This window comes from Carlito syrichta, unplaced genomic scaffold (assembly GCF_000164805.1).
Source record: "Carlito syrichta isolate Samal-C Ts95f unplaced genomic scaffold, Tarsius_syrichta-2.0.1 Scaffold143184, whole genome shotgun sequence".
Classification (NCBI taxonomy): domain Eukaryota; kingdom Metazoa; phylum Chordata; class Mammalia; order Primates; family Tarsiidae; genus Carlito; species Carlito syrichta.
The window spans coordinates 15,323-40,028 of NW_007087280.1; the positions used below are offsets into that span (position 1 = coordinate 15,323).

Sequence of the window (24,706 nt, forward strand, 5' to 3'; positions counted from 1 at the left end):
GCGGGAGGCCCGCTCTCCCCCTGCCGCCGCCGCCTGCCGTTTGACCTTGGGCCTCTGCGTCCTGGCTGCGCGCCTCAGTTTCCTCCGCTGCGAGGAGGACTCCGGGGCCCTTGGGGTCGTGACGGTGAGCCTCCAGGCGGGCTGGCCCGTGTACTCCCTGGCGGGGGGCTGAGGGCCGTGGGTTGGGGGGATTCGGCGCGGCCGGAGCACCCGAGGCGGGTTGATGATTCACCCCGGCCGCCGGCGCTGGATCCCGGGAGCGAGGATCGTGCTCCTCGGACTTGCCCGCCGACCTTGCCACGCGCCTGTGGGAGCCAGATCCTGGCGGCGGTAGTCGGGGCTGCACGAGAGGGGGCCAGGGTCTGGCTCTGCAGCGAAGACGTGGGCCTGGCGTGCGCTGTTTGGGATAGCCCCAGTCCCCACAGCCCGCAGAGCAGTGTAGGGGCGCGGCTGCCGCCCGTGTGTGCGTGGCCCCAGAGTCCCAGGGAGACTCAGCCAGGGCCCTGTTGAGGGAGTTGGGGAAGCTGAGATTTGCTGAGAGCTTCGGGGGTGCGGGGTGAGGGCAGGTTAGGGCCTGTAGGATGTTGAGTCGAGAATCTTGGATTGGGGGGTCGCAGCTCCTCTTCTCAACCACAGGTTTCCCCGATCCCTCTTGAGAGAGCTCAGTTTCCTTTCCTCGCACCCCTTCCTTGAGGAAGGGTCTGGGTTGGGGGGCATTCCTGGAACTTGCGGCTTTGGTTACCTTCATAGAAGGACCATGGGTTGATCTCTTCTTTGCTGAATATGACCAGGTGAGTTATTTTCTCCAGCTCTGAGCTGGTGGACACACTCTCCTGTGCCCATTCCTTTACCCTAGCAAAGAGCTGGTCGGTTGGGGGCTGGCAGGTCAGTTAGGGCAGGTATAAGGTGCTTGTGTGAGAAGGAGCTGCTGGCACTCTTCCCTGGCACTAGCACCCGCTGCCCGCTGGCCTTGGGCAAGGGTGGAGGCAGGGCAGGGCAGCCCCAGGTTCTGCCAGGAAAGTCACCTTTGGCTGGAGGGAGGAGGACTGGAGCTTCTGGCAGTCACTGTACTGAGCAGGAGTGTGAGCACTAGGCTGGTACCCTCACCCCAGAGCTAGGCAAGAGATTGAAATAAGAGCCATGCCACTAGGGCATCCTGTCTGCCCAGGAAAGGCCACTGAGGTAACCACCAACCCCTCCCTTCCAGTTATATGGATGTACAGATGGGGAGACTGAGACACAGCGAGGGGACGGTCAGTTGTCCTCAGAACTGGATCCAGAGCCTGGTCTCATGGCATGGCCCCGCCTGCTGCACCACATGTGTCCCCTTTCCCTGTCTGGGATTGGAGGAGCTCTGGTTGGCCGGTGAGGGGCTGCCATGCTCCCTTGGGACTTCCAACTTGGTGAGGTCCCACTCACTCCAAGACTGTGCCTTTGTGGTCCCCTCCTGGCATCCACTGTCCTTTTAGGAGGTCCTACCACCCTTTTCCCCTGGACCTGGACAACTTCCTCCTCCGTCCCCAGGCCTCCATTAGAACCAACCAGCAGGGGAGGTGTGCACCCAGGGAGGCTTCTGGAAAAGGCAGTATGGTGTCAGACTTGAGGTTGTGGGGAGTAGGGCTGGATAGTTACCTTTTACCCAGCAAAGACACTGAGCAAGCCTCTCTTCCTCTGGGTCTTTAGGGCCTCCATTTAAGAGGCTACAAGGTGGTCTCTTTCCAGGGGTGGGGTTCTACCTTCCATCAGGCCCTTTCTCGTCCTCTGAACATGGGGAAGGGGTCCTGGCCCAGTTTGTCTTGCTGCCCTAACTCCCCTCCACCTCTGGGTGAGGAGGTGGAAGTTACTGTCCTGAGGTGAAAGAAGCACAGAGGGTGGAGGGGCAGGGCCTCACCTCATGCCCTGTCTCCATTGGTGCATCCCAGAAGTCAGGAGTTTGGTACTTGGTTTTTAAGCTGGAGAACCTTACTTTTTTTGACATCATGTCCCCCTCTTTCCCTGCTCAGGCCAGTGGTACTATGTTAAGTGCTGCTAAAAATTTCTATTAGAACTGGAGAGGGCAGAGCTAGAGGAGGTTATAGATGTTAAGAAGGAGAAACAAAGGCCTTGTAAGGAGTGAAGTCCCTGCTGTCCCTTCTGCCTCTGGCCCCTGTATACCTCCCTGATGACAAAGCTGAGGGTGGGCGTTTGCTTCTATTCTGGGCCTGTACTGTCCCTGAAGTAAGGGATGAGCCTCACACTAAGCTCTCTGCCGAAACACCAACTCACAGGAGTGACTGGAGCCAGTCCTCCCTACAGGGTCCCAGGGCCAGAGAAGGAGAGCAGAGAGTAGTCAGGGGCCCGGGGCTGGGGCTGCAGGTGCTGTGTCCTCCTGCAGCAGGAGGGCCCCTCCCCACGCCACTTCTGTCCAGCCTCCCGGGGCTTGTGCCTAGGACGTCTTGGCAGGAGTGCAGACAGGGGCATGCTTCCAGCCCATCACTGGCCCTGGTCATAAAGGCATCTGCTATTGCGCCACAGCCAAGGCAAGGCTATGGCTCTGTGCTTATGCAGGGGAGCCCTCACACGTTTCTGAGACAGGCAGGATAGGAGCCCTACTGTCCTTGGGATGGTTCTGGATCGTGGGGCTTGCACACAGGCCCTGTGGTCCACCCATGCTCTTGCTCTTTGCCAGCTGAACACCAAGGACTTGAGCCTAGATGCTGGTCACTCAGCTGTCTATGGGAGGATTAGGGGAAGGTGCTGCTAAGGCTGGCAAGTCCTGGAGTTCCCACCCAGGAGGTAGCATGGGGGACATCTGGGCAGGGGAGGGAAGTGGGCTGTACCTCAGAACCCTTCAGAGCCTGGGGGCAGATCGAGGTGGGATGGTCAGGACCCCGGCCCGCGGGTCTGTGGTTGCTTGCTCCTTTAGGCAGACCCCAGATAAGGGTGAGAAGGGGTTGTAGGTGCACACAGCCAATCGGGCACACTCGTTGGGCCTGCATCCATTGGCCACTGGGGGTTCTTTGGGATAAGCAAACAATACCCCAGAAATAAACTTGGCCCAGGTTTGTGACAGTTCTGGTTATGAAAGGAGCCAGTGTTTCCCAAGTGCCTGCTGTGTGTGAGGCTCTGTGCTTTGGGCGGGTGCGTGCCTGCGTGTCTGCGGCTGTGGGTACGTGGAAGTCTGGGAGAAGCCTGTGAAATTTCCACTCATGGCTTCCATGAACCTAAGTGCCACCCCAGGAGCCACCCAGCTCCATTTTATCTCACAGCCCCAGATCTGTCTCTGCTGCTTCCTAACTGTGACCCTGGGCCAGTAAGGTAAGCATTTTGAGCCTTGGTTTTCCTATCCGTGAGATGGAAGTAATCTTATCTCTTAGGGGCATTTTGAGGGTTAAATGAACTGATGGCTGTGTGTGAAAGAGTTCTGCCTCTCGCAGAAAGTAACTGCACCCTGCTCTCGTTATCATTTATGAACCTAGTGACAAGCGTGTCGCTATTACTCATTTCCTTGTCTGTCCTCGCCACCCCTTGCCTCAGGAACTTGGGCAGAAACCAGGAGTTGGCTCACCATTTCATTCCCAGCTCCCACCTTGCATGGGCTTCTGGGTGCTGAGAACACATTTGCTGGGCAAAAGAGTGCAGACCAGACATGGAGCCAGGCGTGGGGCATTGTTAGCCAGCAGTGAGGCCTCAGTGTTCTCTCTCCACAGTTGGTTCAGGCTGGCCCTGCTCCTAAGGAACTCCTGGGGGCATCCCTTCAGAGGAGGCGTCCCTGGAGAGGGGCCCTTGCAATGTCACCTCCCCTCGCCACTAGCTTGCACCCTCTCTCAGAGTCAGTTTGGAGACACCCACAGCACGTCCAGGGCTCCCTGAGGCAGTTGACGGAGCCCAGTAGGAGACCTGAACACCTATCATACGACTATAGTTCTCCCTGGCGTGTGCCCACCTGCAGCCAGAGCCCCAGCTGCTCTGCTTCTGAGGGCCTGCCCAGCCTGGGTGGATCTAGCGCCCAGATGGACTCCAGGGACACAATGAGGGCCATTCTCAGAGTCAGGCAGGGCCTGTGGGGCAGCCCTGTCGGCTCCCAAGTGCAACAACTGTGATGTTGTTCTCAGTGGGCCTGGCTGGGGAGTACTGGCATCAGGCTAGGGGCTTACCTTCTCTGCCCCTGCCTTCTAAGATGAGGGAGCCTGAAGGGCCTTCCCGGGTTCCTCCACTGTGTGGCCAGGTGCTCACTTGGCAGGACAGGACTTCTGCCTCAGCTCCTCCTGTTCAGCAGACACTTGATTATGGCACATCCTGGGCAGGACCTGGTGTGCATGCATCTTGAGGTACCATGCTGAAGGATGCCGGAGACAGACCTGTTTCTCCCATTCTGGGCACCTGGGGCCAGGGGTATGGATTGGGCAGTAGTGAGATGTGTTGGTCAGTACTGTGAGGTGAGGGCATGGGAGAGTGGGTGCCCCAGGAGGGACTTGGCAGCCTTCCTGGAGGGGATAATACCCCATCATGTCCTGAAGGAGAAGGACACAGCGAGAGGGTTCCTAGAGGCAGGAGTGAGGTGGCCAGAGGAGGGCAAGTCAGGCAGAAGCCTCTGTGGTGCCTTGGACACAGATGGCCAACATCGTCCACCTGGGCTGGCAGTGCACCCCTCTGAGGTCACAGTTGTTTCTCTCGAGTTGTGTCAGCACCTGGTTGGCCCAGCCTGGGTCATGCCGCAGGCTCAGCAGTGATGGGGGTGGGGAAAGAGGCTGGCCATTCCTCCAGGTTGGGGCGTGACGCAGGGTTCCTGGGAAGGTGACTGAGGCCTGGGAGTATATATGGAGCAGGAATGCTTGGAGTGTTGTGGCTGCCCTATCTGGGCTTATCCGGCCACGGGAAGCCACTGGTGACGTTCATCGAGCCACTCATGCGTGGAGTCTAGCAGTGTGACTGGTCCCTGCTGGCATGCCTGTCGCTCCAGAGTCATGATTGTCTCCCTTCATCCCCTTGCCTGCTCCAGCACATTGGCTCTTGCCCTTCCTGTGCCCCATGTGCTCCCCAATGAGTGTCTGAATCGTCACCTCTTTGGAGAGGCCATCTTTGTCCCTATATGCAGAAGCCTAGTCCCACATTAACTTTGGCATCCCACTGTTTCCCTCAACATAACCAGTTGTTTGGTGTCTTTCTGCCCCACTGCAGCGTAAGCCCCACGTGGACAGGGGCCTTGTCGATCAAGGCCTATGTTGCCTCTGCAGAGCCTGGCCAAGTGCAGGGGCAAGGAGAATCTTGTTTGTACATTCTTAAGTCATAAGGAGACTCTTTTGTTAAATAAACTCTATGAGGCCAGGGCTGTCATCTTAACAAAGAGGATCTAGGTGCTCAGAGAGGCTAAGGGACTTGCCCAAGGCCACCCAGCAGGGAGAGGGTGAACTGGGCTCAGGTCTGGGTCATTCTTTGCCGCTTAGTGACTTGAGTGCAAAGGAAAGAGCGGGTGTCCTTGGGGAGCAGCTGGGAAGGCAGATGAGTCCAAAGAGGCGGGTGCTTGGCCAGCTGGAGAGGTCTGCTAGGCTCTGGCAGGGTCCAAGACTCAGGCCTGGCAGGAGAAAGGCCACCTGGGTGCTCTGGCAGGGAGGGAGGGTTGGCAGCTGACGTAGGTAGAGGAGCTCCTGGTGCCAGTCGCCCGGTGCCACGTGCCCAGCCCGCGAGGTGCTTCCCAGCCTGACTCCAGCTGCCTCAGACTGAGTTGCAGCCGTTCAATGGTTCAGTGATCTCATGTGAGTTCATGCAGAGATTGGGTGGGGGCTGGCAGCCTGGGAGGCTGAGGCCTGCACATCACCTGGGCCAGGCTTCCCCCTCCTTCCCTTCCTCTGTGGACCTTGCCCTCCGTAGAGGCCCTTGTGTTCTCTCCCAACCTCCCCAAGGGCCTGGCCCTGCCTCGTGGGTCTCTGCCAGCCTTCCCTGGGCTGCCCTCCTAAGAGGTGAGGAACCTTTGAGGGGCAGTCCCCTGTCTGCACCCCCACGCCCCTCTGACTCGGCCGAAGGGGAATTTTTCTGTGACTCATTCTGCTGGCACTTCCTGTGGCCACCAGGGCAGGGGCTGGGGGGACCCAGCAGGGCAGCTCTGTTCTGCGGGGTCACTGGGGGAGGGTGGGCCGTGTGTCCCGCCCCCTGATGGGATGTGATTCCCAGAGGCAGGCAGCAGACCATATTTGGGAAATTTGCTTTTCTTGCTGGCAGACTGGGGATGGGGGCCATGAGACCTGTGGGCTACAAGGTCAGTCCCTGCCCCTGCCTGCTTTTCCAAATGGGGCTCTGTCCCCTGGACCCACCACAGCCACCTGTCCCGTCTTGCTGCAGAGCCTTGAAGGTAGTCCATTCTGTTTAGTCGTGTTTTCTTTTTCAAGATTGTTTTTTCAGACATTACCAGTGCTATCCCCATTGTAGTTTGCGCATAATTTTGTTTTCTTTTTTTGAGTCAGGAGTCTCACTCTGTTGCCCAGACTTGAGTACGGTGGCACGCTCATGGCCACCACAGCCTCAAACTCCTGGGCTCGGGTGATCCTTCCACCTCGGCCTTCCAAGTAGCTGGGGCTATGGGTGTGTGCCACCATGACCAACTAATTTTTTGGTTTACTGTAGAGACAAGGTCTTGCCAAGTTTCCCAGGTTAGTCTCAAATCCCTGGGCTCGGGCAGTCCTCTCACCTCTGCCTCCCAAAGTGCTGCGATTACAGGTGTGAGCCTCCACGCCTGGCCTTGCATGATGTTTTATTGAGGCATAATTTACGCTTCACTGCATTTTTCATTCTGTTTAGTTGTGGTGTGCTGATTACTTGGTGTCATTATGGGGCCTTTGCCCTTGGTGTTCACCTTGAGTCTACCTGGGCCTGCCCTCCCAGGCTGTCTGCTTGGGCTGGCCCCTCCCGGCTCCCAACACTCCAACCTCTGCCCCTGTCTGGGACTGGAAGCTCGAGTTGCTGTGGAGAAATGGGCTTCCCAGCCGATGAGTCCCAGGGAAGTGAGGGCTGGGTCTGAATGTTTCTGGGGCCTGGAGCACCCACAGCCTGCCCGGGCCGCTCCCAATGCTTGGCCCTCTTCTGTAACGCTCAGTGTGGCGGGCCAGGAAGACAGCTCAGGGGGGCACTTTCTGACCCTCCTGCTGTTGTAGAGAGCGTGAGCCCTGAGGATTGAGAGAGACCTCCACCCCTTCCTCTCTGCCTCAGGGCTCTGGCTTCTACTTCCTGTTTCAGCACAAGGAGGCGGGGCTGTTCTTTTGCTTGGAATTTCGTCTTGTTTGACTTCTTAGAGATGGAGTCCAGAGAACAGGACTCAGGCCCAAAGGCAAGGCGGGAGGTCACAAAGCCAATGGATGGCCAAAATCCTGGTCACATTTCTGAGTCAGAGTCCAGACCAGGATGTGTGTCCTTTTTTTTTTTTTTTGAGTTGGAGTCTCACTCTGTCACCCAGACTGGAGTGCAATGGCCGCTCCCGGCCACCGCAGCCTCGACCTGCTGGGCTCCGGCGATCCTTCCGCCTCAGCCTTCCGAGTAGCCAGAATTACAGGCATGCGCTACCACACCCGGCTGATTTTTTTGATTTATTGTAGAAATGAGGTCTCACCAAGTTGCCCAGGCAGGTCTCGAACCCACAGGCTCAGGCAATCCATTCACCTCGGCCTCCCAAAGTGCTGGAATTACAGGCTAAGCCACCGAGCCTGGCCAAGATGTGTGACTTTAGGTCCCAGGAGGCTCCAAGGAGAGGGTCGCCATTCTCAATCCTGGCTTCCCTATGTGTGCAGCCTGGGTTCCCTGCTAGCCTAGCAGCCTTCTGCTGTCCTAGGCAAGGTCACGGCCCTGGCGTTGTCTCCCCCAGGAGCCTCCCTCTCGCCTGCCCTATGCTGAAACTGACCATAGCACTCCTGCTGGGGTCCCTCGATGATTGCTCTGGTCCCAGCCAGAGCCTGGTACTTGGACCAGGGGAGCAGCAGCAGGACTAGGTATGCACGGGCGGTGATAGGAAACTGTGGGGGTTCCCTGCCCTGCCCTTAAGTCCCCAGAGAGGCTCTGGACCTGCCCTTGCTGTGGGCCACTATTCCCAATCCCGTGGCCTCCCTGAAGCTCTGCTCAAGCTGGTTGGCTCCTGGGCCATGGGACACACGCGCCCTGCTCTGGAATACTTGCTGACTATGACAGGCCCATGAGCAGGGAGATGCGCATCCTGTTTTCTTCCCAGCCTTAGGGAAAGTGCTTAAAGTCTCATTAATTACTGATTTTTTGGTAGATTTTTAGTAGATGAACTTGATGAAGTTAAGGAAGTTCCCTCATTTGTTTTTAGTTGTTTTTATCCTAAGAAACTACCATTTGTGTCAAACTATTTTCTTGCATCTCACAAAATAATAATTTGCTGCTTCTTTTAACCTGGTGGCATTACTGTCATTGCTGCTGCCCCTTCCTGTGTTGGTCCAGGCAGTACCTTCCTGTGTAGGAGGAGTTTTTAGCTGTGTCTTGAGCATCATCCCTGGCATGTTGGTGATGCCTGCAGTTGAGAGATTTTGAGGTGATATCCAGGCACAGTTGAAAGAAATGCCAGGGTCAAGTGGGCCTTTTCTGCTGGGAACAGGTGGAGACTGGGGACGAGGCTCCATGATCTCACCACACTAGACTGGCTTCCTTTCCCAGTGCCAAAATTCCCTATCCTGGAGGGGGGCGGAAGCTGGGTGAGCCCTGGGCCCCCACGCATGTCTTCATGCTTGTCTGTACCCTCTCTTCCCAGAATGTGCTGGCCAAGGCCCTCTATGACAATGTGGCTGAGTCCCCAGATGAGCTCTCCTTCCGCAAAGGTGACATCATGACGGTGCTGGAGCGGGACACACAGGGCCTGGATGGCTGGTGGCTCTGCTCGCTGCACGGACGCCAAGGCATCGTGCCTGGGAACCGCCTCAAGATCCTGGTGGGCATGTATGACAAGAAGCCAGCAGGTCCTGGCCCTGGCCCGCCTGCTGCCTCGGCCCAACCTCAGCCCGGCCTCCCTCAGGGCCTCCACACCACGGCACCCCCAGCCTCCCAGTATACACCCATGCTCCCCACCACATACCAGCCCCAGCCCGACAGCGTCTACCTGGTGCCCACCCCCAGCAAGGCCCAGCAAGGCCTCTACCAAGCCCCTGGGCCCAGCCCTCAGTTCCAGTCACCTCCAGCCAAGCAGACGTCCACGTTCTCAAAGCAGACGCCTCATCACCCGTTTCCCAACCCAGCCACAGACCTTTACCAGGTGCCCCCAGGACCTGGAAGTCCCGCCCAGGACATTTACCAGGTGCCACCTTCTGCTGGAATGGGGCATGACATCTACCAGGTCCCCCCATCCATGGACACACGCAGCTGGGAGGGGACAAAGCCCCCGGCAAAGGTAAGGCTGCCCCGGCATGACTGCGCAGCCTCCACGGGTCTACCCAGGGCTTGGTTTCTGGGCACAGCCAAGCCCAGCTACCCTTGGTCATTGGCATTCCAGCAGTAGCTATGGATGTGGTCTGGGGACAAGGTGGTAGTGGGGAGTATTTGGAGAAGTGTTCCTCCATCTGGCGAAGATGGCCATGAGTGGCTGCAGCAGCCCAGAGAGGAGACACTGTGCTGGTCTGGGACAAACCAACCCAAGGGTGGGATTACCGCAGAGGAGCAGCCTGCCAGAGGCCTGGAGGCATGGGCAAGGGTCACGTGCTCCAGGTGGGCAGGTGGAGCTTAGCGCATGGAGCCACAGCAGCAGGCTAGGACAGGCCTTTGAGGGGGCTAGCACCCACTGAAGGGCTGGATGGGATGGAGGTTTTTGAGTAGGAGTGACTATCCAGATCTGTGTCTTCGTAAAATCATTCCCACCGGAGAGTGAAGATTATGACAGAACATAGGGGGCCACCATAGCATCAGGGAGCTCAGGAAAAAGGGGTGTGAAACTTGGAGCACTTGAAGGGGAGAGGGCAAGCATGGAGGACAGTAAATGAGTTAGGTGAGTGTGGGTTGAACAACAGAGCTGTGTGTGTCTTTCTCAGACAGAGGAGACCCAAGAAACCCAGAATTTATGTATAAAAAATTGTGCTTATTCTTACATGTTTAAGCTTCAGTTACCTTCAGAGTGTTCGCCATTTGATGCAATACACCCATCAAGATGCTTTTTCCACTGCTCAAAACAGTTTTTAAACTTGTCAATTTTGATGCCTTTTATTGCTTCGGCCAATTTGTGTTCCACCTCTTCCACATTGACGAAATGCTTCCATTTGAAGACCTTTTTCATCTGGGAAAACAAGAAAAAGTCACTTGGGGTGAGGTCAGGTGCATAAGGAGGGTGGTGCACAGGGGTCATGCCATTTTTGGTCAAAAACTGCTCAACATTCAGTGTGGTGTGGGCAGGTGCTCTCGTAAATCATGAAATGGGCAAAATGATACCCATCATGAAATGGGCAAAATGCATTGAAAGAATCTCCAAAAAAATTCACCGAAGCTGAACGCAGCCTCTCACAATAGCACTAGCTGCTACATATGCTGATGGGTTCCTGGACCACCTAATGGGGGAAGCCCATTACTACAAGGGACCTGCCCTGCAAAAGATAATTTCAGGTTTTTTGGGTTCCTCCTCATAAGCCAAGCCTGGAGGTGATGTGGCCCCTCCACAACTGGCAGGAGCCACAGCTCCCCCATCCCTGTGCTCTGGCTCTGTACATGGGCCTGCATTTCATGGTGCAGGGCCGTTGCTGTTGACCTCTAGCCTCATGTCTGCTTCCTGGCCAGCAGGGGAGGAGGAAGGGATAGAGGAGGATGGGACGCACTCTCTCTTTATTTTTTATTTTATTTTATTTTATTTTAATTTTTTGAGTTGGAGTCTCACTCTGTCACCCAGACTGGAGTGCAGTGGCCGCTCCCGGCCCCCGCAGCCTCGACCTGCTGGGCTCCGGCGATCCTTCTGTTTCAGCCTTCCGAGTAGCCGGAATTACAGGCATGCGCTACCACACCCAGCTGTTTTTTAAAAAATTTTATTGTAGAGATGAGGTCTCACTGCCCAGGTGGGTCTCGAACCCGCGGGCTCAGTCAATCCACTCACCTCAGCCTCCCAAAGGTGCGGGATTATAGGCTGAGCTACCGAGCCCGGCTGCATTCTCTCTTTAATAGGCCTTCCCTTATCTCCCGTTGGCTGAACTGAAACCCGTGGTCCACCCAGCTGCAGGTCTCACTACTAGGGACTCTGTCCAAAGGAAGAAGAGTCAGATACTCATGGAGGCCCCTCAACAGTCACTGGGCCCTGTGAGGGAGAGGCCATGTACCTCATGCTCAGGGCCTCCTGTGGTCCTTTGGACTTGTGTGTCAGTCCCTGGATGGGGATTGGGCACACCTTCTGGCCATCCCTGGCTCCACTTCTGGGGCATGTTAGTGGGCCAGTGGGCGCCTGCAGAGTGACCTGTCTGTGACTCCTAGAGCCTGAGGAAGACCCTGCCCTGAGGGTTTCCCTGAGACTTAGGCTCAAGCCTCTCATGGGCTGTTGCTGGGATCCCAGGCCCAGGAACAAGGCCTCTGGCGTGCAGCCTCTGAGCTCTAAGCCCTATGTCCACAGGCCTGCCGGCCCCCTTGACCCCCCCAAGATACCTGCCTATGGGAAGCAGGCAGGACTAAAAAAGGAAGAAGGCTCCCGTGGCTGCTTTGGGCTGAGACCGGAGCAGCCTTCTCTCAGCTTTGGTTGGCCTGTTCCTCCTGTGCCAAAGCCCCCTCTAGTTGGAGGGTGGAGTTCTCCAGGCCCAGAAGTGAGGAGATGTCCCAGATTTTGAGGATAAAGTCACCATACCTGGCTCTCCCCATCTCCTCCATGCCTACTTCTCCCTTTACAGCTCATGCAGGAGGGCCCGAGAAACCTAGCCACACCACCAGGAGAGCCCTGACAGCCACTCTGCCCTGGTTCCCTGCATGGCACTCCTAGGGAGACCACGGTGGGGTAGGTGAGGTCACCTGGTGGGGGGGCACAGCAGGCAGCTCTTAGGAGAAGCTGACCCAGGATCTACTGGGTCAGCTTCTCGGGGTCCTGGCCAGCCTCGTGTTTTCACCATGTCCCATCTAAAGCCACCTGTGTCTGGAGAGATAGTGACCACGTGGACACCTAGTCCAGGGCTGAGATGGGGACCTTGCTGGTGCCAGCTATGCAGCGAGTCATCAGGCAGAGTCACCCCACCCTGCCAACAGAGCAGCCTGGCACCCAGGAGACCTGACCAGAGGTCACTGACAGGTGAGACTCCATGGACACTGGGTACCACACAAGCCTGGGTCACTGGCTCTCACTCCCTGCTGGTACCTTCTGCCATCTGGCCAGAGACAGGCTGTCACAGAAGCAGTACCGGCCAGGATCCTCATGACTGGCCGTAGTCCGCCCATGCCCTCATGTTTGAACACATGCATACCTCACACATATGGACATAAGTGTATGCCCACATGTACAAACGTGTACACACACACACACACACATACACACACACACACACACACACCCCTCAGTGAGGCACACCTCCAGCCCGGCCCTGGTCTTTGCAGGGAAGCTTATCCTGGGACATCTGGGAGTTGTAGAAGCCCTGTGAGCCAGGGAGCAACAGCGAGGCCCTCAGGCCAGGCTGGACCTGACCTGGCCTTGAGCCTGTGTTTTGGCAGCTGTTCTGTTTCCTTCCCAGGCCAGGGGCCTGCTCTTAGCTGCTTCAGGGCTCACCCACTCAGGCCCTTTTGTACCTGGGCCCACTGGTGGAGCTGCCCAGACCTGTGTCCTGAGGGTCCTGCCCTGGCTGTCGTCCCAGGAAGGAGAACCCTGTGTTGCCATTCCCTAGGAAGCCCCATGGCTCCTGGCCTGGGCAGCCTTGATCGTGTCTGCTTATATTTTACAATCATAAAAACAAGACTTGTTTAAAAGCCTAGAGTTGAAATTCTCCAACCGAGGTAATCCTGGGAAATTTTGGCATATTTTGTCTAGCATCTTCTCTATTTGTGTTTTCACAGACTTGTGCATATGGTTTTGCATTTTAAGGTTGTAAATCCAAAATTAGATATCAAAAGCCTTTTGTTGGGTTATTAAAACTTCTCCCTAATGAGTGTGTAGCTGTCCCCAATTTTGCTGGGTTGCCCTCCCCTGCTGAGGGGGCCCTGAGCTGCCTGATTGCTGGTGTCTTCACTGCAGACAGGGTGGCAGTTAGACGTCTCCATACGCCCGCATTTGCAGGTCCTGCCCTCATATGCCTCGCCTTTCCCCTCAGATGTCTGGGAGGCCGTGTCTCCTGGCTCCAGGGTAGAGGGCTGGGCACTCAGGAGGCCAAGAGGGATGGTGACCGTCAGGAGAGGTAGACCCCTGGGTCCCGGAGCAGGTTCCAAGGTTCCAGTTGGTGCTGAGGCGGGAGCCGGTGATCTGCGTGACTGGGGAAGAGAGGTGAGACCACACTGGGCACCAAGACCCTTTGGGCCTGTATGTGTGCTTCAGGAAGCTCAGTGCAGAGGCTCTTCCGTGTATAGGTGGGAGCCCAGAAGGGAAGGCATCTGTGAGGTCACTCTTGGGGGAGCACCCTGGCCGGCGGCTACAGCTTTGCCCCAGGGATCAGCTGTGGCATCAGTCAGGCGTGGAGACGTGCCTGAACTCAGCCCTGTCTTGCCTGCATTTCAGCATTCTACCCTGGGGTTCAGCTCTTCCTAGGCTCCCCTGTACTGGGCCCTCGGGCCATGGTGCCAGGAGCTTGGGCAGGGAGGAGGTGTGTGCTACGGTGATGCCCCCTCCAGCTACCAGGCCAGGTGGGTCTCTTGTTCTCAGGTGTGTCCTGGTGGTCATGGTCACCTGCCTGACCTTGCAGTGCTGCTGTGGTGCTGTTTCCCTGAGGAGGAAAAGAGGCTCCTAGATGGGGCACTGGGGTGCACCAGAGTGGGGAGCCGGCCCAGGCCAATGGGAGATGTCCATTTTGCAGAAGAGGAAGACCAGCAGCCAAGTGGCCCGGAGGTGGTCCAGGCCTTCAGGGCAGATGCTGAGGCCCACTTTGTCCAATTTTCCTTTCCTACCGCCTGCCTTGGCCCCTATGGGGCTGGCGCTGCTCTAGAAGTTTAACCCCTTACCTGAGATTTACCTGGAGACCAGGGGGTATTTCTGAGTTCCCTTGAGGCTTCCCTGGACACCTGATTGAGGGGGAGGAGCAGGTGGGAGAACAAGCAGCCCTGGCTCTAGTGGGCTCTGCATGGCCTGACTGGGTGCTGCCTGCCTCAGGCGGTGTGCCTGTGCAATGGGGAGTGCATGAGGTCGTGTGTGTAGGTCTTGCGTGGATGTCTTTGTCTTTGTCTCTTCCTCCTGGACTCTAGCTGTGTCCCTGCCACCCCCAGGGGCCTCCACTTCCTGCCAACAGGGCCTCAGGTGCAGATCAGGGCGGCCTGTGATTAGCCAGCTCAGCAGCTCTCTGGAGAGTTCGTCTCCCTAATGAGCTTTTCCCTACTGGTAGCTGGCCTGGCTTGCTCCATTGTTCTAACAAAAATATTTGCTGGTCAATATGGCTGCCTGGGTGGCAGATGGTTATTAGCCCTGGGACTGGGGGCCTGGGTCCAGGGTTCGGGGCCCGGCCACTGAGCCCTTCCAGCCTGCGCTCCCTGGCCTCATCTGCATGCGGGTGAGATGGACACCGGTGGGGCATGTGTTGGAGGGTGCTCACCCCTCCTGGTGCTGGGGTCTGGCTGACTCCCTGCTCAGGGAGGGGCACCCCACTGACCCTGGGGGCTTGGTCCTCGCCTGCCCTCAGGAAGCTGTGGGTCCAGAGAAGCCTCAGGCCTTGCCTCAAGGCCCCGCCAACCTGCCACGTCCCTCCAGCCCCCGCCGCCCCACTGTTGGCAGGTTCCAGTGTCTAAAAATAGATCTGGAGGAGACTCAAGTCTGGGGTGTGAGGAGGGAGATGAGTCTGGAGAGGCAGCCGCCGACTCTGCTCCCAGACACTGGGGTGGGAGTGGGGAACACCCCACAGAGGCCCCGTCATCCCCAGCACACCAGCCTGCCTGGCTCTGCTGCCAGACGCGGCCCTGGAGGCGCAGCTGGCTCTGTCATCGCCAGCTCTGCTGCACTGTCCAGGAGACTCTGCCAGGCCCAGGGCTGCTGGAGTCTGTGCCTCCTGGGGGAGGCGAGGCACCTCTGCTGTCCCCAGGGCACCCAGTGTGGCCCTCACAGCCTGCACTCATGAGGCAAGCCTGGCACGGTTCTGGGGACATTGAGCCCGAGTGAGAGGACTGCTTCTGCTCTGCTGCACCAGAGATGTGTGTGGGGAGGCTGTGAGTCAACCCTGTCTCAGACGTCCCCTTTGATTAGGGAACAAAAGACCTTTCTGTGGAGAAAGCTGAGCAGGGAGCCCCGGCGGGGAGGCTGTGGGGCGATATGTCCAAGCCAGACTGGAGCATCCTGCTGGGCCTCATCTTCCCACAGGCTGTGGTGCCTGCAGGGAAGGGGCTGCCAGGCCCTTTCTGGCTGGGTGCTGGTGTGAGGGGCAGCGTGGCCCCAGGCCATGCCCCTATACCTGCTGCACGGTGCCGGGGTTTTTGCCACTGCAGCCTACCACCTGGATCCTTGGCAGCGGTGAGAGCACCTGAGGTGGGGAAGGGGTGGTCCTAGGGACCAGTATGACCCACTAAGGCTTTATCCTTTCAGGTGTTGGGGGTCTTGTCTGCTGCAAGGCAGCTTTGCAGTATGGGTGCAGAGGGGAGTAGAGCTCTTGGTTCTGCCTGTCACTCCCTCACCACATACCTGACCTTCCCAGCTTGTCCAGAGGTTTGGGAGTCCTTGGTGGGCCAGTCCTCAGGAGTCTCCCAAGATGTGCTGCCCGGGGCAGGGAAGGGGCTCGCACTTCTGCCAGGCTGCCCCCTTGGCAGCCCCAGGTCCTGACTGCTGGGGCTCTCCTCAGACTGCCTCCTCTGTGCCCAACGTGGACCTCAGGCGACTGCTGGGTCCCAGGGTCGGGGCAGTCCCTTGCTGGGCAGGCCTTTCTGAGGAGGCTACAGCTGAGAGGTGTCAACAGGTAGGGCTCAGGAGGCCACAGCTATGGCTCCTTGTTCTGCGGGGCCAGGCACCCAGTTGTGGGTGCCCCTGCCCACTGGTAGTGCCCTCCAGAGTCAGGGCCGAGGCCCCTACCCTGCCTGTCTCCCCTCCTCGCCAGCTCACACGCAGCCTCTGTGGAACCTTCGGGGCATCCAGCTATCGAGGCCTTCCATTTCCTGGCCCAGGCCCAGACAGCTCTAAATGAAACCTGGGGTCTTCCTATACCCAAGCACTGTGTTTTCCTGAAAAAAGGTCAGGGAGTACCTGGGGGTGAGAACCAGTGCCTCTGAGGACTCTTGGGAGCCCCTCCCCACCACCCTTGTGTGCCTCGCCCATCTCTGACAGGAGGTAGTGTGCAGGTGTGAGCACGTCTCCCTGAGGACCCGTGGGTGAATCCCCATGACTGGCTTCGAGGGTCAGTGGTGAAGTTGGCTATCTGCCTCCAGGTGGTGGTGCCCACCCGAGTGGGCCAAGGCTATGTATATGAGACCTCCCAGCCGGAGCAGGACGAGTATGACATCCCACGCCACCTGCTGGTCCTGGGGCCCCAGGACATCTACGATGTGCCCCCTGTTCGGGGGCTGCTTCCCAGCCAATATGGCCAGGAGGTAAGTGTTCTGGGGAAAGGGTGGGGGTGGGAGAGGGGGTTTTTGCTCAGGGAGCTGTCTTTTCTCAGACCTAGCTGGACCCAGATGGCCCAGGGTCCCCAGCCCAGACCCCAGTGAGTGCTGCAGGGTTTCTGCCTTTTCCATTCCACCCAAGTGACTCTGACACCTGTAACACTGCACCTTTTCTGCCCCTAGGTATATGACACGCCCCCCATGGCTGTCAAGGGTCCCAATGGCCGAGACCCATTGCTGGACGTGTATGACGTGCCTCCCAGTGTGGAGAAAGGCCTGCCATCCAACCACCACGCGGTGAGCAGTCCGCCAATGCTGGGTCCCTGGAGGCTGAGGCCTTGCTTACTGCGGTGGGTGGTTGTAAGGTGACATAGTGCGTGCACTGGGCTGAGGACCAATATCCGTTAGGCTGAAGCAGGAGGGACTGACTCAGATTGTGGCTCTGCCCCTCACTTGCTTTGGGACAGATAAGGAAACCAAGCTCTCTTGTGAGCCTTACTTCTTCATCTGTAGGACAGCCTGTTGCAGGGCCTTCCCAGCAGGTTCTTGAGGGTATTAGCAAGGTGACCACAGGGCTTATCATCCAAACCAGGACTAGTAATTAGGTGAGAGCATCAGATACAAACCAGGACTGTCCTGGGCAAACAAATCAGAGTGAGGTCAGCCTGAATATAGCTAGCACACACATAACTCAACCATGTACCTGCTACAGAGTGGGAAGACCACAATTAGTGGCGATTTGCTGATGGTTCTGGTGGGGGGTGATGATTATGGTAATGGTGCTGGTGAGAGGGTGGTGGTGGTGGTGGCGCGGTTAGGGCTGCGTGAGTGAACACACATGTGAAGTTCACAGCAGATCTGTGAGGGAGCTCTCCTGTCTTGAAGCTGAGCGCGCAGGCACATTGAGGTGGAATCATCTGGCTTCAGAGTTGGGCTCCTGACCGGAACCTTGTGGATAAGAGTCATGAGGAATGTGTGCGCCAGGGCCTTGTCTGTGGGTGTGGCAGGTCCTGCCCCTGGTCTCCAGGATGGGCAGACAGACAGGCAGCTTTGACCACACTTTGGCCCCCAGGTGTACGACGTTCCTCCTTCGGTGAGCAAGGATGTGCCTGATGGCCCACTGCTGCGTGAAGAGACCTATGACGTGCCCCCCGCCTTCACCAAGGCCAAGCCCTTTGACCCATCCCGCCACCCGCTGGTGCTTGCTGCCCCCCCTCCGGACTCACCACCAGCTGAGGATGTGTATGATGTCCCACCGCCAGCTCCCGACCTTTACGATGTTCCCCCTGGATTGCGGCGTCCTGGCCCTGGCACCCTGTACGATGTGCCTCGTGAACGGGTGCTGCCTCCTGAAGCAGCCGATGGCAGCGTGACTGATGATGGTGTGTACGCGGTGCCCCCCCCAGCTGAGCGCGAGCCTCTGACTGATGCCAAGCGCCTGTCAGCTTCGAGCACGGGCAGCACACGAAGCAGCCAGTCTGCATCCTCCCTGGAGGCGGCAGGGCCAGGCCGGGAGCCTCTGGAGCTGGAGGTCGCTGTGGAGGCCCTGGCACGGCTGCAGCAGGGTGTGAGCTCCACTGTAGCCCACCTCCTGGACCTGGTAGGCAGTGCCGGTGGGGCTGGGAGCTGGCGCAGTACCCCTGACCCACAGGAGCCACTAGTGCAGGACCTGCGGGCTGCTGTGGCCACCGTCCAGGGTGCCGTCCACGAGCTGCTGGAGTTTGCCCGTAGCGCCGTGGGCAATGCCGCCCACACATCTGACCGCTCCCTGCATGCCAAGCTTAGCCGGCAGCTGCAGAAGATGGAGGACGTGTACCAGACACTAGTGGCCCACGGACAGGCCCTTGACAGTGGCCGGGGAGGCCTGGGTGCCACCCCTGAAGACCTGGACCGCCTGGTGGCCTGCTCGCGGGCCGTGCCTGAGGACGCCAAGCAGCTGGCCTCCTTCTTGCATGGCAACGCCTCCCTCCTCTTCAGACGGACCAAGGCCCCTGCCCCGGGCCCCGAGGGGGGCGGCCCCCTACACCCCAACCCCTCTGACAAGGCCAGCAGCATCCAGTCACGGCCCCTACCCTCACCCCCCAAGTTCACCTCCCAGGACTCGCCAGACGGTCAGTACGAGAACAGTGAGGGGGGCTGGATGGAGGACTATGACTACGTCCACCTGCAGGTGGGTGCCCGCCCTGCCTGGGCCTCCAGGCTCTGACTCTGCCGCCCCTGCCTGTCACCGGGACCCTGAGCCTCCCAGCTTCCCCTCCCCCCTCCCCACACAGGACTCTTGTGGTCAGAGGGAGATTTGGGCCCCAGCGGGAGCTTGGTCGCTGGTGAGTCCCTGTGCCCGCCTCTCACCCGTGGGTCTGTGTCATCGGGTCCTGCAGTGTCCACCAGGAATGGCTCCTAAGCACCTCAGGGACTGGGCGTCTCTGGTGATCACAGCAGAGGTGGCTCTGTACTGTGTGGGGAGACAGATTCTGAAGAAATACACAGCAGACACAAATGTTTGAGGTGTGAGGAAGTAGAATGAGGCGGTGGGAGGTAGGTGGGGTGGGTCTTCAGCGGCTGGGACCCTGAGCAGAGGCCTGGCTGCCAGCCAAATGGAAATCTCTGAGAGGAGCATTCCAGGCTGACAGTGGGGCCAGGGTGGTGCCACTTGGTCAGGGACCAAGTGGCCAGGCCTTGGAGGCCAAGGAGAGGGGTTGGATTTGATTCCTGATGTGGGAGCCCAGGTAGGAAGGATGGCCGTGGCCCCTTGCAGTGTGCATCCTTCCTGTGGTGCCCAGCTTCTTTCTGGCAGACAGGAGTTCAAGGAAGCAACAAGGGATGCCTGGGAGGAAGCCACCCTCTCAGGGCCTGGTGGCCACTTGTGCCCGCCCTGGCGTGTGTGCAGCGCCCCCTGGTGGCTGCTTGGCCCTCTGCGCCGCACGAGGCTGACTGGTGCTTTTGACTCAGAGGAGACTTGCTTCAGCCCAGTCCTTGTCTCTCGCCTCCAGGGAAAGGAAGAGTTTGAGAAGACCCAGAAGGAGCTGCTGGAAAAGGGCAACATCATGCGGCAGGGGAAGAGCCAGCTGGAGCTGCAGCAGGTGAGGCCCCAGACTCCCCGCCTGGCCCAGTGACTTGCCCGGTGGGATGAGGCCCCAGGGCTCCCCAGCCTCTCCCTGCACATCATCACAGGTGTGAGTGGGAGCCCAGCAGTGCTCAGAGTGAGCCTGCCACCCCCCCTGCCAGTCACATTACCACCTCCATTTTTCGATTGGTTTATTTTAATGTTATCATCAGAGTAATCATTGGAGGTGTTTAGAGAGTTACAGAAAATTTACAGTGAAAGAGCAGACCGGTCTGGGCAATTTTACAAAACCTTATCTCTACAACAAATAAAAAAATTAGCCGGGCATGATGGCACATTCCTGTGGTTCCACCTACTTAGAAGGCTGAGGTGGAAGGATTGACTGAGCCCAGCCAATCGAGACTGCGGTGGCTGTGAGTATGCCACTGCACTCCAGCCTGGGTGACAGTGAGACCCCGACTCAGGAAAAAAAGAGCAGAAAACAGACCACACCTCAGGCATGCTCTGTGTGGGGTTGACTCCCTACTCAAATACCCCTGCCTGTGAACATTTGACTCTCTTCTGTCTCAAGCATCTTCCCCGGCTTAAACATTCTTCATGAATTTTTTTAAAAACTGCACAATGTCTATTGTTGAATGTTTGCATTGTACTCGGTGTTTCTTGTTATAAATATAGTGCTGTATTTATATGGAAACAGTTTTCTTCACATTTTGGATAATTTTCTGAGGGTAGGAAAGTGAAAAAAAATTAAAGGAGCTGTATTCTGATTATGAAGGTAATTTAAAAAGAGAAAATACCATCTTATGTACCAAAAGTCACTGAAGTTTTCCTTCTAGCTGGTAAAAGTAGGATTTTGCATGACCTCAAAAAAAAAAAAAAAAAAAAGAAAATATAGAATAGTGCTGGGCTCAGTGGCTGATGCCTGTAATCCCAGCACTTTGGGAGGCAGAGGCAAGAGGATTGCCTGAGTCCAGAGGTTGGAGACCAGCCTGGGCAGCTTGGCAAGATCTGATCTCTATAATAAATCAAAAAAATAAGTCAAGCATGGTAGCACATACCTGTGGTTCCAACTACTTGAAAGACTGAGGCTGAAAGATTACCTGAGCCCAGCAGGTCTAGGCTGCTGTGACTGTGAGTGTGCCACTGCACTCCAGCCTGGGTGACAGAGTGAGACTCCGACTCAAAAAAGAAAAAAAAAAAAAAGGAAAATAAAATATAGACTAGCACATGGTTCCCTCATCCCACCTTCCCTGGGTGTGGAGGAGGCTGGTGGAGGGCAGAGCCTCCCCCCCACCCTCCCCCAAACAGGATGCAGGTGTTTCCCAGCAGCAAGGCTGTAGCCAGCTCAGTGCTTTGAGAGCGAGTGAGTGAGGAACAGAAGGTGCTGTGGAAAGTGTCTGGCACACATAAAACACTCGGGAAAGGCTAGACATCGGAGACCAGTGGGGAGGGGGATGCGGGGTGAGAAATTAGCTGTTGGGTACCAGGTGACAGGTACACTAAAAGCCCAGACTGCACCAATACATAATATGGGGGAACTCCCAAAACCAGAATTTATAAAAAATTGGGTCTTTATTCCTACACATTTAACCCTCAGTCACGTTTAAAGTACTCTGTGTGATGCAGTGCACCTATTGAGATGCTCATTCCACTGTTCAAAACAGTTTTTGAACTCATCAGTTTTAATACCTTTTATTAGTGCTTCTGCCGTTTTTTGTTTCACCTCTTCCATATCAGCAAAATGTTTCCCTTTCTATTCCTTTTTTTTTTTTGAGTCAGAGTCTCACTCTGTCGCCCAGGCTGGAGTGCAGTGACATGCTCATGGCCATCACCACAGCCTCGACCTGCTGGGCGCAGGCGATACTTCCACCTCAGCCTTCTAGTAGCCAGAACCTTGTCTCTACGATAAACCAAAAAATTAGCTGCGTTAGGTGGCGCACACCTGTAGTTCCAGCTACTTGGAAGGCTGAGGCAAAAGGATCAGCTGAGCACAGCAGGTCGAGGCTGCAGTGGCCGTGAGCAGCGTGCCGCTGCACTCTAGCCTGAGCAACAGAGTGAGGCTCCAACTCAAAAAAACAAACTTCCAAATAAAACTTTGGTTGATGGTTTGATCCGAAGAAACAAATTCTAAGTGTACTACAAGGGGCCCACACTCCAAAAGATTATTTGGGGTTTTTTTGTAGTAACATTTAAAAATGTATAAATATAAATAATACATGTAGAATCGTCATTGTTTTAAGTAATGGACATGTACTTTATTCTTCCTCTGTACTCCCAGCCTCTATTTAACCAGTTCCCTTGTGGTTGGACATTTAGATTATTCCCAGAGTTTTACTTTGGTGAACAGTGTCATGATGGGTACACGTCTTTGCACATATATATCTGATCAATCACTTAGATAAATTGCTAGAAATTGGATTAAAGGACAGAAAAACATGAACCCTGAAGATGTGGAATTCCTCAGCCAACAACATAAAGTACAAGTTAAAATACAAGTACAGGACTGGGCATGGTGACTCATGCCTGTAATCCCAACACTTTAGAAGGATCACTTGAGCCCAAGAGTTTGAGACCAGCCTGGGCAATGTAGTGAGACCCCATCTCTACACAAAAAAATAATTAATTAAAAAAAGTAAGTACATAAAGGTAATATATTGGTGAGGACATTTATTGCTCCATTTTCTTCCCTTTTTTTTTTTTTTTTTTTGAGTCAGTGTTTCACTCTGTTGCCCAAGCTGGAGTGCAGTGGCACGATCACAGCTCACCACAGCCTCGACCTCCTGTGCTCAAGCTATCCTTCCATTTCAGCCTTCTGAGTAGCTTGGACTACAGGTGTGTGCCACCACACCTGGCTAATTTTTAAAATTTTTTGTAGAGACATGGTCTCACCATGTTGCCCAGGCTGGCATTGAACTCTGGGACTCAGTCCTCCTGCTTTGGCCATCTGAAGTGCTGGGGTTACAGGCATGCACCATTGCACCCAGCCTTGCTCCGTTTTTATGTCAGTGAAAATCTGAAAACCTCTCGCCCCTCCCCCCCAAATGTCTGATAACAGAGTATTTGTTAAGTAAAGTATGGACTTTATACAGTAGAATATGATATAGCAATTCAGAATTGTCAAAGAATGAAAAGACCCACTAGAGTTGAGGGAAATAAAAGAAACTGTGTTCTCTCACTGGACAAGAGAACCAAGAGGTGGAGAATGTCACCAGGCAGCAGTCTAAGGCATGAAAATTGAAAGGTTTAAGTGTTAGATGGGGTGGTTTCATTTTGTTTTGCTAATTCAGGCTTGCAACCCTGTGCCTTGGGCAGAATAGAACTTGTCTATCCTGAGTCTGGGCACAGCTGGTCTGTCCCCTGGGCAGAACTAGCTCTCGTGAGGACATGTCGTCCCTTCTGATGATATCCTAGGCAGGGACTGAGGTTGGTGGAAGTTTTCCCTCTAGTGTGTAGGTCTAAGGTAATTTACCAGAATTTGAACAGGCTGTTTCCAGGGCATGGGATTATAGGCAACATCTACCTTTTTTCTGTTTGAAGCTTTTTACAATGTTTATGTTACTTTTATGTTTATGTTTCAGGATAAACTTTTTCAAACTTTTCATTTGGAAATATTTAGATTCATAAGAAGTTGGAAAGATAGTGCAGAGAGGTCCTCAGTCCCTTTCACCCAGATCTTAAGTAACTGTAGGACAGTACCCAAACCAGGATGTTGAGACCCCTGGCCCCAGGAGCCCACTGATCTGTTCTCCGTCTGTATCTTGTCATTTCCAAAATGTTCAGAAAGTGGAATCCTGCCTTTTGACGGGTGGGAAGCTAATTGAATGAATCTCTGGAAGGCTTGTGACAGTGTGTGGCCCCTCCCCTAGACAGGAGATTGCCTGAGTCCCCAAACCCATGCACTGTGAGTGGTAACTCTTGTTGGAACACCCCCTGCACCCCCAGCCAGCTTGCCCAGAGCCATCTGCTCAGCCCTCCCTGGGGTTCTGACTCTTGGTCTGAGAGCCTGACCTGCTTCTGCTTCCCCTCCACCCCAGCTGAAGCAGTTTGAGCGACTGGAGCAGGAGGTGTCGCGACCCATAGACCATGACCTGGCCAACTGGACGCCAGCCCAGCCCCTGGCCCCGGGACGGACAGGCGGCCTGGGGCCCTCGGACCGCCAGCTGCTGCTCTTCTACCTGGAGCAGTGCGAGGCCAACCTGACCACACTGACCAATGCCGTGGACGCCTTCTTCACCGCCGTGGCCACCAACCAACCGCCCAAGATCTTTGTGGCACACAGCAAGTTTGTCATCCTCAGTGCCCACAAGCTGGTGTTCATTGGGGACACGCTGTCACGGCAGGCCAAGGCGGCCGACGTGCGCAGCCAGGTGACCCACTACAGCAACCTGCTGTGCGATCTCCTGCGCGGCATTGTGGCCACCACCAAAGCTGCCGCCCTGCAGTACCCATCGCCCTCCGCTGCCCAGGACATGGTGGACAGGGTCAAGGAGCTGGGCCACAGCACCCAACAGTTCCGCCGCGTCCTAGGCCAGCTGGCAGCTGCCTGAGGGTGGATGACCAGAGGACAGAGGCAGGGGAGGGTGGTGACAGTCCGAGCTCCTCAGGCACCTGACAGGAGAATCAGTGTGCTGCAGGTTTGGGGACAGACCCCAACTCTGCCTCGGGCCTGGTGCCCCAGACTGTCCAGGAATTTGTACATATTTATGACAGGACAGGATGTTGGGTGGCACCTCCTCGAGGAGTGGCTGGTGGTCTTCTGAGAGTGCACTGCTGGCCAGGACAGTCACCACAGTGGGGATCCAGGGCATGAGGGCTCCTCGGTCTGTGGAGCCTCGTGTGACCCCCCTGGGCTGACCGTGGCCCCGAGGGTGTCCTGTCCCCAGGGCAAGTGCAGCTCAGTGTGTTCCTCTCCTTCACAGGAGAAAACCCTAAAGAACTATTTTTCATTATTGATTTTCCAATCATTTGACTAGTAGTCAACATTTAAATAAAAATTTAAAAATGAAA

At 56.1% G+C, this 24,706-nt stretch overlaps 1 protein-coding gene across 1 annotated transcript in view; it reads left to right on the forward strand.

Moving 5' to 3' along the window:
- The window catches only part of BCAR1 (BCAR1, Cas family scaffolding protein), a 38,973-nt gene extending 14,267 nt beyond the window's left edge, over positions 1-24,706 (forward strand). Inside the window, exons 2-7 of the mRNA XM_008050193.2 lie at positions 8,732-9,364; positions 16,462-16,623; positions 16,819-16,932; positions 17,708-18,805; positions 19,626-19,715; positions 23,734-24,706. Coding sequence (XP_008048384.2) covers positions 8,732-9,364; positions 16,462-16,623; positions 16,819-16,932; positions 17,708-18,805; positions 19,626-19,715; positions 23,734-24,246 — 2,610 coding nt within the window. The 3' untranslated portion in view covers positions 24,247-24,706. The remainder of the gene's footprint in view (positions 1-8,731; positions 9,365-16,461; positions 16,624-16,818; positions 16,933-17,707; positions 18,806-19,625; positions 19,716-23,733) is intronic.